The 15,809-nt window shown below is 39.1% G+C and overlaps 2 protein-coding genes across 2 annotated transcripts in view; both read right to left on the bottom strand.

The window, feature by feature from the left end:
• LOC121517016 (rho guanine nucleotide exchange factor 10-like protein) overlaps positions 1 to 1,474 on the bottom strand; it is a 79,115-nt gene extending 77,641 nt beyond the window's left edge. Inside the window, exon 1 of the mRNA XM_041798506.1 lies at positions 1,208 to 1,474. The gene's annotated coding sequence lies outside the window, so the exon portion shown is untranslated. The remainder of the gene's footprint in view (positions 1 to 1,207) is intronic.
• Positions 1,475 to 12,687: 11,213 nt separating this feature from the next.
• nppa (natriuretic peptide A) lies at positions 12,688 to 15,674 on the bottom strand. The gene is made up of 2 exons (XM_041798594.1): positions 15,561 to 15,674; positions 12,688 to 13,035 (listed from the first exon to the last, which is right to left on the bottom strand). The coding sequence occupies exons 1-2, from the start codon at positions 15,672 to 15,674 to the stop codon at positions 12,688 to 12,690; spliced, it is 462 nt and encodes a 153-aa protein (XP_041654528.1).
• Between the last annotated feature and the right edge of the window lie 135 nt (positions 15,675 to 15,809).

Genomic DNA, 15,809 nt, shown 5'->3' with positions numbered 1-15,809 from the left:
ACAACTAGCTGTGTACCTCATAACCAAATAAAACTGTTAAGAACATACAGAATTTAAACCTGGTGGAAAAATCTGACTCATTGAGTTGAATGCCTCAACAGCTGCACCACACTAACAGGCTACTCTAGAATGGGACTGTTGTTAATATATTCTCTATCAGCAGTTTAGCATTACATCCTCTGTGAGCAGCTTGATGAGCTGAACTATGAGATCTTGTTTAACTGGGACTGTACGCTCTCTGTTATAGGATCAATAAACCAATAATAAAACTGTCTAACAGACTCAGAAGTACCACAGTGGACATTGCCCTGTTTTGTCCTTCCTGCAGCCACAATGACTGTCACAGATGTAATATTATGTAGACACACCTCAGCATGAAGCTGCAGTCTGTGCTGCTCCTTTAAAAAGTCACATGTGTTCATAAACATGATTGTCCCGTCAGCAGGTCATTACCAGCACACGGTCATGCTGCTGTCACCAGCAGGCCTCCAATTCTGCAGGTATCTGATCTCTGGTTTCATTTAGGCCACTCATGAGTGCAATATCTTCACGTTTTCTCCACGTATGTGACTCATATCTGTTTCTTCTTTTCTGGCAGTGTAAACAACAAAATCCTCTGACCTTTCATATCAGAATAAGGCCACCTCTAGAAGTGGTTCTAAATCAGATTCACATCTGATCCTTGGGAATTCAACTGCAGTGTGAACGGGCAAACAAAACAAAATCAGATCTGAGCAAAAGATCAGAATAGAGCATTAGAGCATAGCTGTAAAGTTTATTTTGATGAAAGACCTGAAAGTTGATTTTTGACAGCAGTATGACACTTTCATGTGGGTCTAAGGGTCTTGGCTTGTATATAAGTGGGTGGATGGTTCAAGGAAAAACGAGTGGAAACCACTGATTTAGGCAGTGCGGAGGACTTTGTCAGTATTTTTGATGATTAAAAACTAAAAACTGACCAATATTTGACTGTCTGGACCTCTATTTATGTCACTGTGGTTTCAGGGATCAATAAGGTCTGAATTTAACTAAAATTAAAATCAAAGTCTGTAATTCTGGTATTTGTAACTACTTTAGCCTACTAATGGACATATCGTGAATCGTTCAGAATAAATAGATGAGTTTTGGCCCACATTGCCCAGCCCTATCAGAGATGAACTCACATTTAGACTCTCACTGTTCAAACATAGTTCAGTGTTTCACTCACCTGAAGTCTGGAGGTCGTATTTAGGCCAGAATAGATGATAATCTGTAATAATCCACGGTTTCCACACTCCTACAGAAAGTCACAGGAGTATTGTTCAGGGTAAGAGGCTCCTCAGAGCTCACCTCAGTCCTCCGGCTGTCCCACACACTCCCAGCTCCTTTACTCCAACAACAACCACGGAGTCTGCTCAAAGACAGGATTTACCCAAGAACAAGCTCTTCTTTCCCAGGGTTTTCCTGTTGTGTTTCCCTCCCGCCTCCTCCTCCTCTTCCTCTCTCTGTCCCGCTCTCAGAGCCGTTTACTACTAGAAGAAGAAGAAGAAGAAGAGCCGGTTGTAGTTCGGGGCGGAGATTTCCTTCAGCAGACTCTCAGCAGATTTAGTCCGTGTTTACTCTCAGCTGGACCGGCTTTTATGGAGCATATCACTGAGAAATTTATGGGGATTCTGGCGTGAACAGAGCTCTTAAATGCTGCCAATTAAATGAGATATGAAGCATAAAGTCTGTCTGTAAATTCAGCTGAAATAGAAGTAAATCCTTCGATGTAGGAACATTTTACAGTGAGAAAAAACACATTTTACTAAAATCATTGGCTCATCTGTGAGTGTGAATAAAGCCGAATGGAATATTTCGATATAAAGGTTAGATGTGTAGTAATATTTAAAGACACTTTTGGATTTTACCTAATAAAAAACTAAAACAACTGTAAAATGATCCTTTTTGAATTGGGGATTTGCGCGGCGGGTGCAACACCATGAGATGAACGCTAGATGTCGCCGTTGGATCATTTTCAATCAGGGTTCATTAGCACGGCTACGTGGATATAAGCAGGAATTTGAAATATTCGGCTCTAATTTGAAAATTTTAAAAGAAATGATACTTCAGTTAAGTTATTTATCTGTTGACAATTTCGTTCCTACTCAGGCTTAGTAGCATCGGTGTATGTTTTCAATCTAAATCAATATCTGCTACAAAAGCATGAAAACAGAAATATATATATTTATAAAATAAAATCTCCCTCCCACCCTCTCTGGACGATCTTGGGTCTTTCCTTTAGTTCTTGGTTCTTCAAGAGGCGGAAGGTAACTAATTGCATTTACTCAGACTACAGTATTTGGGTGTTTTGTTGTTGTTGTTGTTGTTTGTTTGTTTGTTTTGTACTTTAAGTTTTTTGAGTGCACATTACATCCCAAAACAGCAGTTGTATTTGACTTTATTATAGAGCAGTGGTGGAAAAATACCTTTGCAAGAGCCACAATCTAAGTGGTGAAAAAAGGCAGTTAAAATAAGTTAAAAGTGGAAAAAATGGTCAAGAAGTGGCAAATACTGGGAGAAAAGAGGCAAGAATGGGTGGGAAGTGACCAAATAATGAGTTAAAAGTGGCAAAAACGTTGCTAAAATGGGTGAAAAGTGACTAAAATGGGCAAAAATCAGAAAAAAGGGAAGGAAAATGGGCAAAAAGTGGCATTTTATTGCAAAAGACAACTTAAATGGGCAAGACGTGGCAAAAAGGGGCAAAAATAGCAAAAAGCGGGATAAAAGTATAAAAAACAAGGGGAAAAGTGAAAAAAAGAAGTGGGGAAAATTGGCTTAAAGAGGCAAACACTGGGAGAAAAGTGGCAAAAATGGGTGAAAATTGGCAAAAAAAAGGGCAGAAAGTGGCAAAAACATGGAGAAAAATGAGTGAGAAGTGACTAAAATGAGCAAAAATCAGAAAAAAGGTGGGAAAGAGCAACAGATAGCATAAAAGAGTAACAAAATGAGAAATTAGTGGAAGTTAATTGGAAAGGGCAGCTTAAATGGGCAAAAAGTGGCAAAAAAATGTGAAAAAAGAGGCAAAAATTGCAAAAAGCAGGATTAAAGTGTTGAAAACGGGCTAAAAGCAGTAAAAATGGAATCAAAGAAGCAAAAAATAAATAAAGGCAATGGAAATATGCAGACAAAACAAGAGGTTGACTATTAAAGCCTACTGTGTAAATAAAGGACACAAACTGATTAATGTCACTTGCAATGGATAATCTTTGTGGTTTAATTTTCCTTTTTAAGGTTTTCTGGGGAATAATGTTTAAAATGAAGACATAAAAGAGCCACATGTTGAGAATCACTGGTTTAAAGTAAAATACAATCGCCCAAACCACAAATGTTATTAGCAAAACACCTCGGTATGAACCATTCATGCGGGTTTTATCAGGATTTTAGGTCATTTGAGTTTAAAGGGGTCCCAGACCCCAGGTTGGGAACCAGGATTAAAGAGGTTTGACTTTACCTGAGAAACCAGATTGGGGATTTGTTCCACTATTTTCCTGCCAATAAGGAAAAATCCTATTTTACTGTAAACTATAAACTTAATATCCACTCAGAATTTAAAGACCCTGTAAATTTATTATTTTGACTTTTTTCTAATATTTTGGCTTTTTCTATGTATGCTTTTAAACTTTTTATTTCATATTTTCACATTTACAATTATAATTTTGACTTTTTATCACATATTTTGACCTTTTAGGTTCACAATTTTGAATCTCAAGTCATGTTTTGGCCTTAAAAACATGATCATGACCTTCTTTTTTATATATTTGCATTTAAATAGCATTATCTTTACATCGAATTTTGTGTTTTGACCTTTTGCAATAATAAGTTTTACTTTTTATCTCAGATTTTGAGCCTTTTAACATCATTTTGACTTGTTAGATCTCAGAATCATTTATCATCAGAGCTATTTTTTCCCCTTAATGTGTTACTGGCGAGAATGAGGCTGACAGTTTGGTTGAAAGTGGACCCTGTTAGGCCCTCAGGTTAGACCTGAGTTCAGAATCTGGCCCCCCTGTGATTGAGTTTGACACCCCTGCTTTACAGTCCTTAAAGGGGGAGTCCAGTATTAGAACCACAAGAGGGCGCTGTTTGACCAAAAAGTGAGGCTGCTCTGCAGACAGGATCCAGATAAAGAAAGGAGAAAACCTCTGCCCTTCTTCTTGTTCTAACAGCAGTTTTGGGGTTTTATAACAGTGAATGAATGTTTTCATAGAGAGTGAACCTGACTGTTGACTAAAAGAGAATTAATAAAGTCTGCTGCATTTCTTCTGTGGTTATAAAAAGCTGCACCTGTCCTTATCATCCTGGATCAAACTATCCTCAGTGCTCCGTCCTGTAGTTCTGTTTCTAGAAGCTTCATAAATCAGAGTGAACCCTGGACTCTGTTTTCCTCTGCAGCTGTCTGGCTGTGGGCTGCCTTCAGGTGAACTGTTCCTCTGGTGTATTAATAAAGTTTAATTGATCACTGTAATCTGAGTGGACAGAGGAGTGTGACAGTGACGTCTCCAGGCAGCCAGGCTGTCACATGAAGTTAGAGCGCCGTCTTAAACGCTTGAATCACAGCCGTATTTCCTGCATGAATCACTTCCTCTCTCTAATCACTTTATTTGACATGTGACAGCCTGGGATAAGTTTACACCTCCAGATCTGTTTTCTCTGTCCTGATCAGACTCAGTGAGCCTATCCCAGCATGCTTTGCGTGAGTGCACGTGGTTTTACTATCAGGCAAAGTTAGGGGCCTCAAGTATGCATCAAATTTATACGTCAAAAATATGAGAGTAAATAAGTGACCAAGAGTGAACGAGGCTGCCATTGATTACCCAGAAAGCCTCTTAGGAGGATCCTGGGCCCCAGCATCAATCTCTAAGACCCCCAAAAGTCTCTACCTGTTGACAAACACAGATCTGGGGAAGGCCACAAAAACATTTCTGCTGCTCTGAAGGTTCCTAAGATCCCGGTAGCTTCCAGAATTCCCACATGGAAGACGTCCAAATACTGCAGTTAGATCAGCCTGCAGCAAATTCTAGAAATAAGATCAAATATGGCCCACATTTGAATTTTGGCAGTCAAATATATTGTTCTCTCACTCCCTGATGAGTTCTGCCAGCAAATAGTGGTTCCAAAAAATTTCCAGGGGCTGAGCCAGGGCAACTAGGGGCAAAAAGGCCCCCTGAAATCTGATTGGTTCCCTCCAAAACATGGAAATGATTGTCTATTTGCCGTGTCAGCTATTAAAATAAGCATTAGTTCAGGCAGGACATGGAGTCGAGCTCTGCCCCAGTCAGCTGATCTAACACAAGCTCTCATCAGCTGACGGCCAGCTGATTTGCTCTAACTCTGCATTATTTAAACTTCTCTTGCATGGCCACTCTCTGCTGCTCTCTCTGCAGGCTGCTCTTGTAACCCTCCTCCACCTCAGCTCCTCCTTTATTCTGCTTCTGACTCAGTCAGTGTCATACACCTCATATTGTGGATATTAAAGTGGCCCCTTATATATTTCTGTATGTGGCCCTCAGTGGAAAAGTCTGGACACCCCTGCCTTAGAGTAAAATGCCTTCAGCCTCTGGAAGTCGCAGGCGTGAGGCACAAAAATGGCATAGAGTCCAGATTAATCAAGCCTTTAAGTGTTCATTAAGGCTTTATTTTTCAGCCCTTTATCCTTAAAGGCTCCTCAGATTAACTTCATTAACTTTGCTCTAGTCAGCAACCATATAAGGGTCCTCTCTTTAAACTTCTCTAACTACACAACCATGGGCGGAGCAAGGTGGTGGCTGACGGGGCTTCAGCCCCGAATGTTTTCTTACAAGCCCCGAATCTTCCAGGGCTGGTTTTAAGTATGTTGCTTATGGATTTACTGATCACAGCATGGAAATGTAATTTTTAAAGTAATAAAAAAAATCTGATCTTTTTTTATACTTTTATGAACATGTACGGATGAGGATTAGGGACATTTAACCCTCTGGTATCCCTAAAACTTCTGCCTCATTTTCCTCCTAGTATGCAAAAAATGCCCAGGAGTTATTACTGTAAATAAAAAGGTTATATTAGTTTATTTTTAATTGTTTACTTTTTTCCTTTCATCAACTTGTGCCATTAACAAAAACACCAAATACTCAATAATTGTCATATTTTTTAACCTTTTAATTGCCATGTTTGTAATATAAAAAAACACAATTTTTTGTTAAAAAAAACACAAATCGATTTCTTTCAAGCTACTACAATGAAAGTGAAAAACTTATTTATGGATGATTGCAGCCTGGCATATGTCACTGATTAGTAGCATCATTGGTTAAAATGCATTATTAGTTTTTTTATGAGGTCAGTTATTCTAAAATACTCACGGTTTTCACCCTTCTGCACAGAAAAAGCACACCTTTAAATCATGTTATAAATATCTTACATTTCAAAATTGTTTTACTGTTATTGAATTATATTTTTCTCATTTAAGGTCAGCCCTAATCATAAATGTCAAACACTCATTCATTTTATTTTTTTTAACCCTTTAAATGCCATGTTTCATTGATGATGTCACTGCATTTTTAGATGCAAAATACACAAAAAATGTTGGTTTTTTTGCAAGTTACTACATGAAAATTAGAGAACTTATTTTTGATTGTTGCACAGACACACTCACAGACTCACACACTGATCTGCACTTAAACAAAACCTCAGAGAGTTAGTGAGAAGGGGAGCAGAGGGCAGTATAACACTGAAATCTGGTGGACAAAACATGTATTTCCTGCCATCGCCCATATATGGTAAAAGTGACGTCACAGGGTAAAAAATGGTCCAGGTGCAAATGTGAGGCCCCAACTCACAAATAAAGCCCAGAAACCAGAAACTGCAGGATTCATGCCTTAATGGCGTATGGATCAAAAGAAGTGCTTTGAATGGGTTTCAATGGGGATTTTTTTTGCACAGCAGGGATATTAACACTATAAAAAGGTTTACTTTATTTATGTTGGGCTGATTGTTGTGGCTGGGACAGAATTTTGAAAATTGTGCAAAAATGAACAAAACATACAATAGATGATAATATTAATTGTGAAAAAGGACAATGTTTTTAGAAAATATCAACTAAGTGTGCATTTTTGGCACAGAGGGTACCAGAGGGTTAAAAATATTTGGTATGCTTTTCTTTTATTCTAAGACAAATGACAGAATTTTGACTTTTACTTAGAGTAAAAAATTGTATGGCGATTTTTTAACGGCCCTAATACTCTTTCGTATCCATACTCTCACTGCAGTGGGAAAAAAAAACCTTTTAACATTCATATAGAGATTTATATCGTTAACCCAAATTGTTGCTTTTGATGTGCTTTGTTTGAAAATGCAGAGCTTCAACTGTAAACTTTATTTCTGAATTCCTACCCTACCTGTGCAATGTTACTTAAAATATAAACTTCAGATATATTTAGGAGGCAGAATTAAAATCACTGGACTCCAGGATGGTGTATCATGATTTCAGAATGATAATGGCACTTTTAGCTCACTCAGGTTAAAAAAAATATATATATATCAACTAATTATTTTTTTAAGGTTTTGCCTAAATGTTGTGTAGATTTGTTGGCATTTTGAATTTAAATTTTTATTTAAAAGTGTTCAAAAATAGTGCATTAAACTGTTCTAAATGCAAAAAATTTCTAGGGAAGTGCCCACCCCTCTGCAACCTTTTGTTTGGGCTTATCCCGGATTTTAAAGATGTCTGGCTCCGCCCCTGAACACAGCAAAGGGACTAACCTGCAGCTGCCTGCAGTCTACAGTATTTAGGAGCTGATTTCTTTAACATTTAACCCTTTATGGCTTTTTTACAGTAACGCTGTGATGCCGATAACAAGCAAAGCAAACACAGAGGAGCTCCTGTGTGTTTGCATCAACCCTCTACTGTACAAACATAATAAAGAGTCGTATCTCATCCTTCTCTACCTCTGACAACAGAGAGAGAGAGAGCAAGTGCTGTAATTGACCACTAAACGTGTCAGGTCAGATAACGTGACGGCTTCAGCAGACGTCACGCCGACTTTACTGCGTGAAATCAGGTGACAGCAGCACGACTGGAAGGAATTAAAGCAGTAAAGGAGGATAATTTAGATTTTCAACAGCACGGGTTTGTTATGAATCCATGTTGGTTTGCAGATATGAAGAGACAGCTGTGAGATAACGACTGAAAAACGACAGAAACACTGTATGAAAAAAGAGTTTATTTGACTTTGTTAGCACATGCAGTAATGTGATGGGCTGCTTTTCTTTGGGCATTAAAGTTACAGTGATGAAGCAGAATCATTTAACAATCAGCCTGTCGGTCACCTCAAACATATACAAACTGATATTTGACTAACACAGACTCATAAATCCAATCTCTGTAGTCGTGTCTTCAGTGGAAGGTTAAACTGGAAACAGTTTGATTAGCCTGAAAATGACAAAAACACAAAAACAATCATTATCATAAAACACTAAACAGGCTGATTTACAGGTAGCTCTTTTAGACTGCAGTATAACGCAGTAATGCTCATGTTCCTGCCTTTCCTGTGCCTAAAGGAAAGCAAAAAACCCCCAAAGCAGAGCAGACATTATGACAACAGAATGACACTTACAAAGTCAGAGGCAGAACAAAGGAGGAGCTGGGGTGGAGGAGGGTTGTAAAAAGTGGTTTGCAGAAGGTGCAGCAAAGTATAGCCAGGCGAGATGTTTAACTAAGGCAGCATGAGTGCAGTTTGCCAGTAGCTGCTGAATGAATGAATCAGCTGGCTGTCAGCTGATGAGGGCTTGTGAGATCAGCTGACCGCTGTTATATGGTCGCTTTACTCTGCAGCCTGCATGGATTTACTGGAGCTTTGGCTTTATCTTAGGCATGCCTTAGGCAAAAAAGGTTAAAAATCACTGTAGCAGAGTGTTCAGTAAAACGAATAATAAGATATTAATTTTACATTTTAAGTTATTAGCTATTACCTTTTTAATAAAAGTAATTCATGACTAAAAGAAAACTCCCCTATTTTCTTTCTCTTTTTTTGCCACAACAAAGAAATAAAACAAGACTAGCTCCACCAAGCATGTGCACTGTTTCTGTTTCTCTCCTTCCTGTTAAAACGTAGCTGCACAGCTTAGTTAAGACAGAAGTCCTTAGCTTACAAAGAATTGTGTTGAACTTTTGGACAAAAGGGCTGAGAACGAGCGCTGATTTTGACAGCTATTCTTAATTTTAGTCTCAGTCTTAGTCTTTAGTAACCTGATACGCCAGATGGATGTGTTTCACACATCTATCTGGGAAAGCTTTAATAGGAAACGTTTTAGAAAAGGCAGAGGCTTTGAAAAAAACTTGGAGTGTGATTGGATGAACGTTCTGTCACATCTCTGCAGGCCAATCAGAGCAACAAAACACGTGACGTAGTCGCTATCGAGCTGCGCGTGTGCAGCTACTGAGGAATAATGCGAAACATGGCGACTGTAGACATGTCAGTACTCGACTTTTGTCGTTTTTGAAAAGAGAACAACTCACTGCTGTTCTTTGTTCTTCTTTAAATGAAGAAATGTCGTCAAGTTCTGATAAAACGGGCGCTTTAGCAGCATCCACGCTAATCTCTTCCTCCATAACTGCACCAGCTCTTGCTGCTGCTTGTTTACATCACAACTCTGCCACGCCTGAAAGTACTGCCCCTCGTCACTGATTGGTCCTGTCACTTTCTAACCGGGCCCAAACGGCTCAGATGGGAGCTTTGCAAGATGGATTCACCAGTGAAAAACAAGGAAATGGGCGTATCCATCTGCTTTGCAAGGTTAAGTCTTTTGATGAAATGTCTTTTTGTTTTAGTCGCATTTTAGTCATTTCTAACTTTATAGTTTTAGTCTAGTTTTAGTCCATAAAAAGTCCTCACATTTTAGCCCTAACTTTTAGTCCAAGCATTTATTTTCTTGCCTAAATCTGGTACCAAATCATGGTAGTGTGTTCTCTACACTCTGCCAAACCTGGGGTCGCTGCGTTCTACAGCTGAGAGGCAGACACGCTACAGCTGCATTGTATTTTTCATCCACAGTGGAGAAATATGGATTTTGAATGTCTGATGAGAACTACATTACATTTTATTCTAGTTTTAGTCATCTTGATGAAATCTAAACTTACTTTTTCTCAGTTTGAGTCATCAAAGATCTGTTTCTGTTGGTCTTAGTCTAGTCTTTCTCACAGAAAAAAGGCTGTCACTGAACACTTTAGTCAATGAAATTAACACTGCAGAGAGCAACGTAAATGAACATTAGTTCAGAAGTTTATGTATTGCTTTCATGAAGCAGTTCTGCAGTTTTATTTCAAAGTCAAAGTCATCTTTATTGTCAATTTCAGCCATATGTACCAGACATTCAGAGGAATTTGAAAAGACGTTTCTCTCTGGCCCACAGTGCAAAAAAGTATAAACATAAATTTAAATAAACATAGAAAAGTATTAACATAAAGAAACATAAAAAAAGAAACATAAAACTACTATAAAGTATAGAAAATTACAAAATATATACAATATATGTGCATGTCAGCGTGGTACAGTGTACATATGTGCTATACTGTGCAATGTAGTAGGTGCAAAAATACGTGAGCTAGTTTAACAGCAGCAGATACAGTTATTAGTGCAATAAAAAGCAGCATTGTTTATTTATTTAGTTTTTGGGACTGTTGCTTCCTGATGAGGGTCATTGGGGGGTTTCAGAGTCCTCACCAGTATTAAGCACAGCCTTCGTGTGACTCTGTATAGCTCCGCCCAGTCTGGTTATAATATCATCAGCATATTAAAGAGCTGAAAAGGTTCTAATGTCCTAAGGCATTGGTTCCCATCCTGGGGTCCAGGACCTCCTAAGGGGGGCGCCAAGGATCTTACGGGAGGGCTTTGTCTGCTGTGAGGCTGCCAGAAACGGATTTGCAAATATTGACTTAAACCATGAAGCAGTTATTAAGTAGTTTCTATAAAGGTCTTCTGATAAGAAAAGCATGCATAGGCCTTTTTTAGGGTTTTATTGGTGAAACAGTTAAAATCTATGTTGATTTTTGATGGCAGTATGTCACTTTTTTCCCTCTTGGATCCTGGGGGGGGGGGGGTCTGCTTTTCTTAGGAACATGTAGGGGGACTCCAAGGAAAAATGGTTAGGAAACACTGTCCTAAGGGATGTAAACATGCTGCAGAATGATAAATCAGCATCATTTGAGTAGCACTGAGCAAGGTTTATTATTTATTTATTTATTTATCTGTGACATGGGACAATGCACATTAATGGACATAAACATGTAAATTGCCAGATTGTAGCCATAGGCTAATTTCCATCTGTAGTCCCCGGCAGGATGATGGTACAAGAAAAAAGTACATTAAAAATCTACATAAGAGTCAGACGACACCAAAACAAGACAACATAGATGATACAATAAAATACAAAGACCAAAATAAAACAGTACTTAGCTTAGGACAGACCAGAGATAAATTGACCATTCCAGTTAAAGTGCATAAGGCATATGGTAAAGTGCTGTAGTGCTAAAGTGCAAGTGTGCTGATATATTGCACATGTCATGAGAAGAAATTGCACATCACCCTTGGCCTGGTTAGATAAAGTGCTAATATTATTGCACATAGCCCTATTGCACATAGCTAGCATTAAACAGATGTGTTTATATATTTATATTATTGCACCAAGAAAAAAGCATACATAAGTGTATCTATGTATGTATCATTGCACAAAATATGCATACATAGCTGTATGTAAGTACGTATGCATAGAAATATTGAGATGGTTAAACATGGTCACAATTCTGGTTTGCCCTGAGCCATATTATGAGGTTCTCTAGCTCGGATGTGGTATACTTTTATAAGAACTGGGCCACATTTCTTTATCAAAAGAGATGCAAGCAGCTTCACAGAAAGCTAGTCTCGGTAGAGAGGACGTTTTTGTCCCGACTGACTTCGGCATGAGTTTTATCCACCAACGATCTCCACCGTTCATAACCTGCAGCAGCTGCAGCTTGTTGAGCTCAGGTCACTACCAGAGCCGTGCACACCTACTTCTTCATTTTGTGTTGTCGCTCTGATTGGCCTGCGATGAATTTGATTCTATGTGACCTGGCAGCTTAACACAGCACTAGCTAAATGATGCAGATGACATCAGCTGACGGGTCAGTCGTAAATGCATGCATGTTGACATACATGTTGTATCTCTGTTTTCTTCTGGAAATTAAAACCATCTAAAATGTGCGTTTATATGCACGAACCTTAAAGATTACATCTCTGTACCCAAATGCCTGAAATTGGTGTTAATCTGTGTTAATATGAGGTATAAACAGGGTCTAAAAGTAACACTGTGTGACCTTTAGACCAAAACAAATGCTTTCCTGAACACACCTCCTTCATCCCTCAGCTCATCCCTCCTCTTCTGCCTCTACATGTCGCCACCGCTTCCTTCTTGTTTTCTATGGGGTTAATATTGCTGCAAAACTTAACAGCACATTTTCACATTTTGAGAGCAGGAATTATTGGTTTTATGTGATTATGCTCAAATTGTCAGATTGCTCACTAGTCTTCGTTGTTTCCTGAGCTCATGCTCAATCCATTTCGATGACTATGCCGTGTGTTCATTTGCTGTAGCTGAAGCGTAGCTTAGCATAAAGAATAAAAGAACAATGAGCTACCAGCTTGATTCAATCCATAGTCAAAGATTTCGTCTCCTACCTCTTCCGTTGTTGCATCCCAGTCCGCTGGCGTTTCCTATCCGGTCCATCCTTGCTCCGAAGCATCCCGAGGTCCGTTTCCTGGCGCTGAGCAGCAGGTCCTGCAGGCGGCTCCTCACGCTCGCTGCCGCCGCCCGGCTGTGGCCCTCAGCTGCTGACTGAGATCTTTCTGGTATCAGTGCTTCCTGCTCCACCTCCAGCTCCGGGCTCCATCCTCGGCTGGTTTGGCTGTTTTCAGGCTCCGTGTTTGTTCCTTCATAATCTGTTGCAGGGTTTTCCTCCTCCTGGGCCGCTTCTGCCAGAGTCTCCTCGAAACGCTGCAGCAAGGACTGATGGAAGAAGAGGAGGAGGGTCAGGCTCAAAACCTTAGGTGTCAGCATGGCTTACATGCTTATTAGACTTCTACCGAGCAGAAGATCCGCCAGGCAGATAGAGACAGATGTTATCAAGGTTTTAAGGAGGACCACTGACACAGTTCAGGCCTTGAGGTGCTTTAACTTAAAAAAAATCTTCATTTTGCAAATTCGGGCCAATTGGCCCATGATAAAAGACCATGAAGTTTCTGTATTAAGTCTAATCCCAGTTTAAAAAAAGAAACTACCCATATTTATAGTTTGGTCATGTCCTGTCATCATCTAAAAGAATGCACTATGAAGCCCTGAGTAGTTTTGATGTGAGTCAATGAAGAATAAATGCCTGCCTTTATTATTTATGTGTTTAATAAAGTAGCATTTATCAGAATCAGTGACACCTCATCACACAAATAACTATTAGAAGATAGAGACTTTATCTCACAGCCACAAACTCAGTATGGTGACGTCACCACACAGAAACTGGCCGGACTTTATGGCACTCTGTGGCACTAGTGTTTGTAAATTCACTGTACAGGATATAAATGGACACAGCAAAGTAAATCAACAGCACATAAGCAGAGGCAGCAGATTTCAGTAAATGCACATAAAAACACTTCCTGTTGCTAGTTCATGGTGTGTGATTAAAGCCTGATGTCTCCAACAAATGGGAGGTCTTTGGCAACAAGAATCAGCTTACGGACGAGAAGGGCTGGTATCATCCTTCTGGCATCCTTCCTGTCCTTCTTCTGAAACTTGGGCTTTCAGAACGATGTTGAAGTAACAAAACGAAGTCTTTGTACTCGACCGACGTGTTTCTGACTGTGCCAGACTTTCAGGTGTCACTGGGAGCACGAAGAACAGTGGAAGGCAGCTGCTATGGCGGTGGAACGTCCCAGAGGGAGAAGGTCACAGGGGCTTTTATGATCTTTACCACATCATAAAGAACCCTGTGGTGAGGAAGGGGACTGTGTCCTTTTCACACTTGGTGTGAAGTGCTGCGAGGGCTACTGGGAAAATGTGTCCTTCGGTTTTATTTGGTCTTTTAAAATTTCCCAGTAACAGCTTTTTTTGTAGTGTCTGAGTTTAGATTTTGCACCCTTATTAGCCATTTGTGGACAAAAATGTCCCATTTCCTATTACAATCATGCTTTTCAAATGTTTCTGCTATAGCAAAATAAATGTCAGTGATTCATTTGGAGGAAACGGTAAATTCATTAAAATGCATACCTCAATAATACACAAAACAATAATGCAACAAAATCAATTTTATCCAGGACAATGCTTGAAAAAATTTCTCTGTCACCTGACATTTATATATATATATATATATATATATATATATACTTTTTTTTTATTAATTTAATTTTTTACATAATTTTTTTCTTTCATAAAACAAAGAGTTAAAGGGTTAAAATCCCCCAAACTACAAAGACTTGGTATTTTTGGTCAGGATTGGAGTCGATGTTGAGAACAGATTTTTAAAAATTGAGGAAAAATATTTTCAAATATCTTTTTTAATGAATATTTTTCACAGTTAACATTTTTTGTCCATGAGTTTGCTCATTAGGATCATGCATTTGAATACTTCTAGAGCAGGGGTGTCAAAATCAAGGCTCCAGTATGAAAATGTAAACTTAACCTTGATGATTGAAAATATTCTTGTTAAGTCATAAGAATTAGAAATAGTAAAGAGTTAAAATAATTTGATTAAAGTCAGGAGTGTGGGATTTAGAACTTTTCTCATATCTTGACGTTTTCAACTCCTAATATAACTTTTAATCCCAGAAAATGACTTTTTAGATTCAAATTTTTAAATTTTTATCTCCTTTTGACCTTTAAACTCATGATTTTGATTTTTTTTGTAGTACTTTAACTGTTAAAGATCATGACTTTAACTTTTGACTTTCTTTTTTAAATCTAAAAATCATTCATCATCAATGTTGTTTTTTCCCCTATAGTTTGTTACCAGTGAAGATGACGACAGTTTATAGAGAATTTTGACCCTGTTAGGTCCTCAGTTTAGACTCAAATTCAGAATTCGGCCCCTGCTGTGATCAAGTCTGACATCCTGTACCAAAGGGTTAAATGAGAGGAATGCAGGTACTTGCAGCATGCATGTCTGGTAATTTAAGGGTTAATGTTGTTAACTGACTAAAAATGTAGAAAAGACTGTGATGCTTCAGGAAAGGTGGAAATTTTAAATGTATAACAACAAAACATGTAACCGTCAAAGGTCATGACCTCTGTGTCCTCAACCAGCACTGCAGCCCTGCCTCACCTCGTCTGTTTCAAGATGAACCAATCAGAATCAGACATACTTTTTCACTCTATCTTCTGAGCATGTTCAGGAATAAAGTGTCTTCATAACTAGAGACCACTGGAGTAAAAAAGTCCTCCATCTTTGGCTGACTAACATCTCTGTGTCTTTGTGAGCGTACCTGACCTCTAAACCCACCTCTCTGACACAGGTGTGACCCTAAAAGGTCAGGTGCGTTTCTTACCTTGAGCTGGGCGAGGTCACTGGTCGCGGACGGCCGTCCCAGTACGTGTCCGCTCACCAGAGTGTGCTGACAGAGGACGACCAGCAGGCCCCACAGGACCGCAGCCCTCATCATTCCCCTTCTGCTGCTGCTAACTCTGACACGGCTGCCCGGCCTGCATGATTTTATAGACACGTTACACACATACACCCTCTCACAGCAGACAGTCAGTGTCAGAGGATCATCATTTTGTAAACCGCCTGGAGAGCA

The sequence above is a fragment of the Cheilinus undulatus genome, linkage group 11, assembly GCF_018320785.1.
Source record: "Cheilinus undulatus linkage group 11, ASM1832078v1, whole genome shotgun sequence".
NCBI lineage: Eukaryota > Metazoa > Chordata > Actinopteri > Labriformes > Labridae > Cheilinus > Cheilinus undulatus.
Note: the sequence above shows the minus strand (reverse complement) of the source record. Positions and strands in the feature narration are given on the sequence as shown.

Coding starts and splice junctions, on each gene's coding strand:
- nppa (XM_041798594.1), bottom strand. CDS start 15,674: ATGATGAGGGCTGCGGTCCTGTGGGGCCTGCTGGTCGTCCTCTGTCAG. Junction 13,036..15,560: donor GTGACCTCGCCCAGCTCAAG/GTAAGAAACGCA, acceptor TTCTTCCATCAG/TCCTTGCTGCAGCGTTTCGA.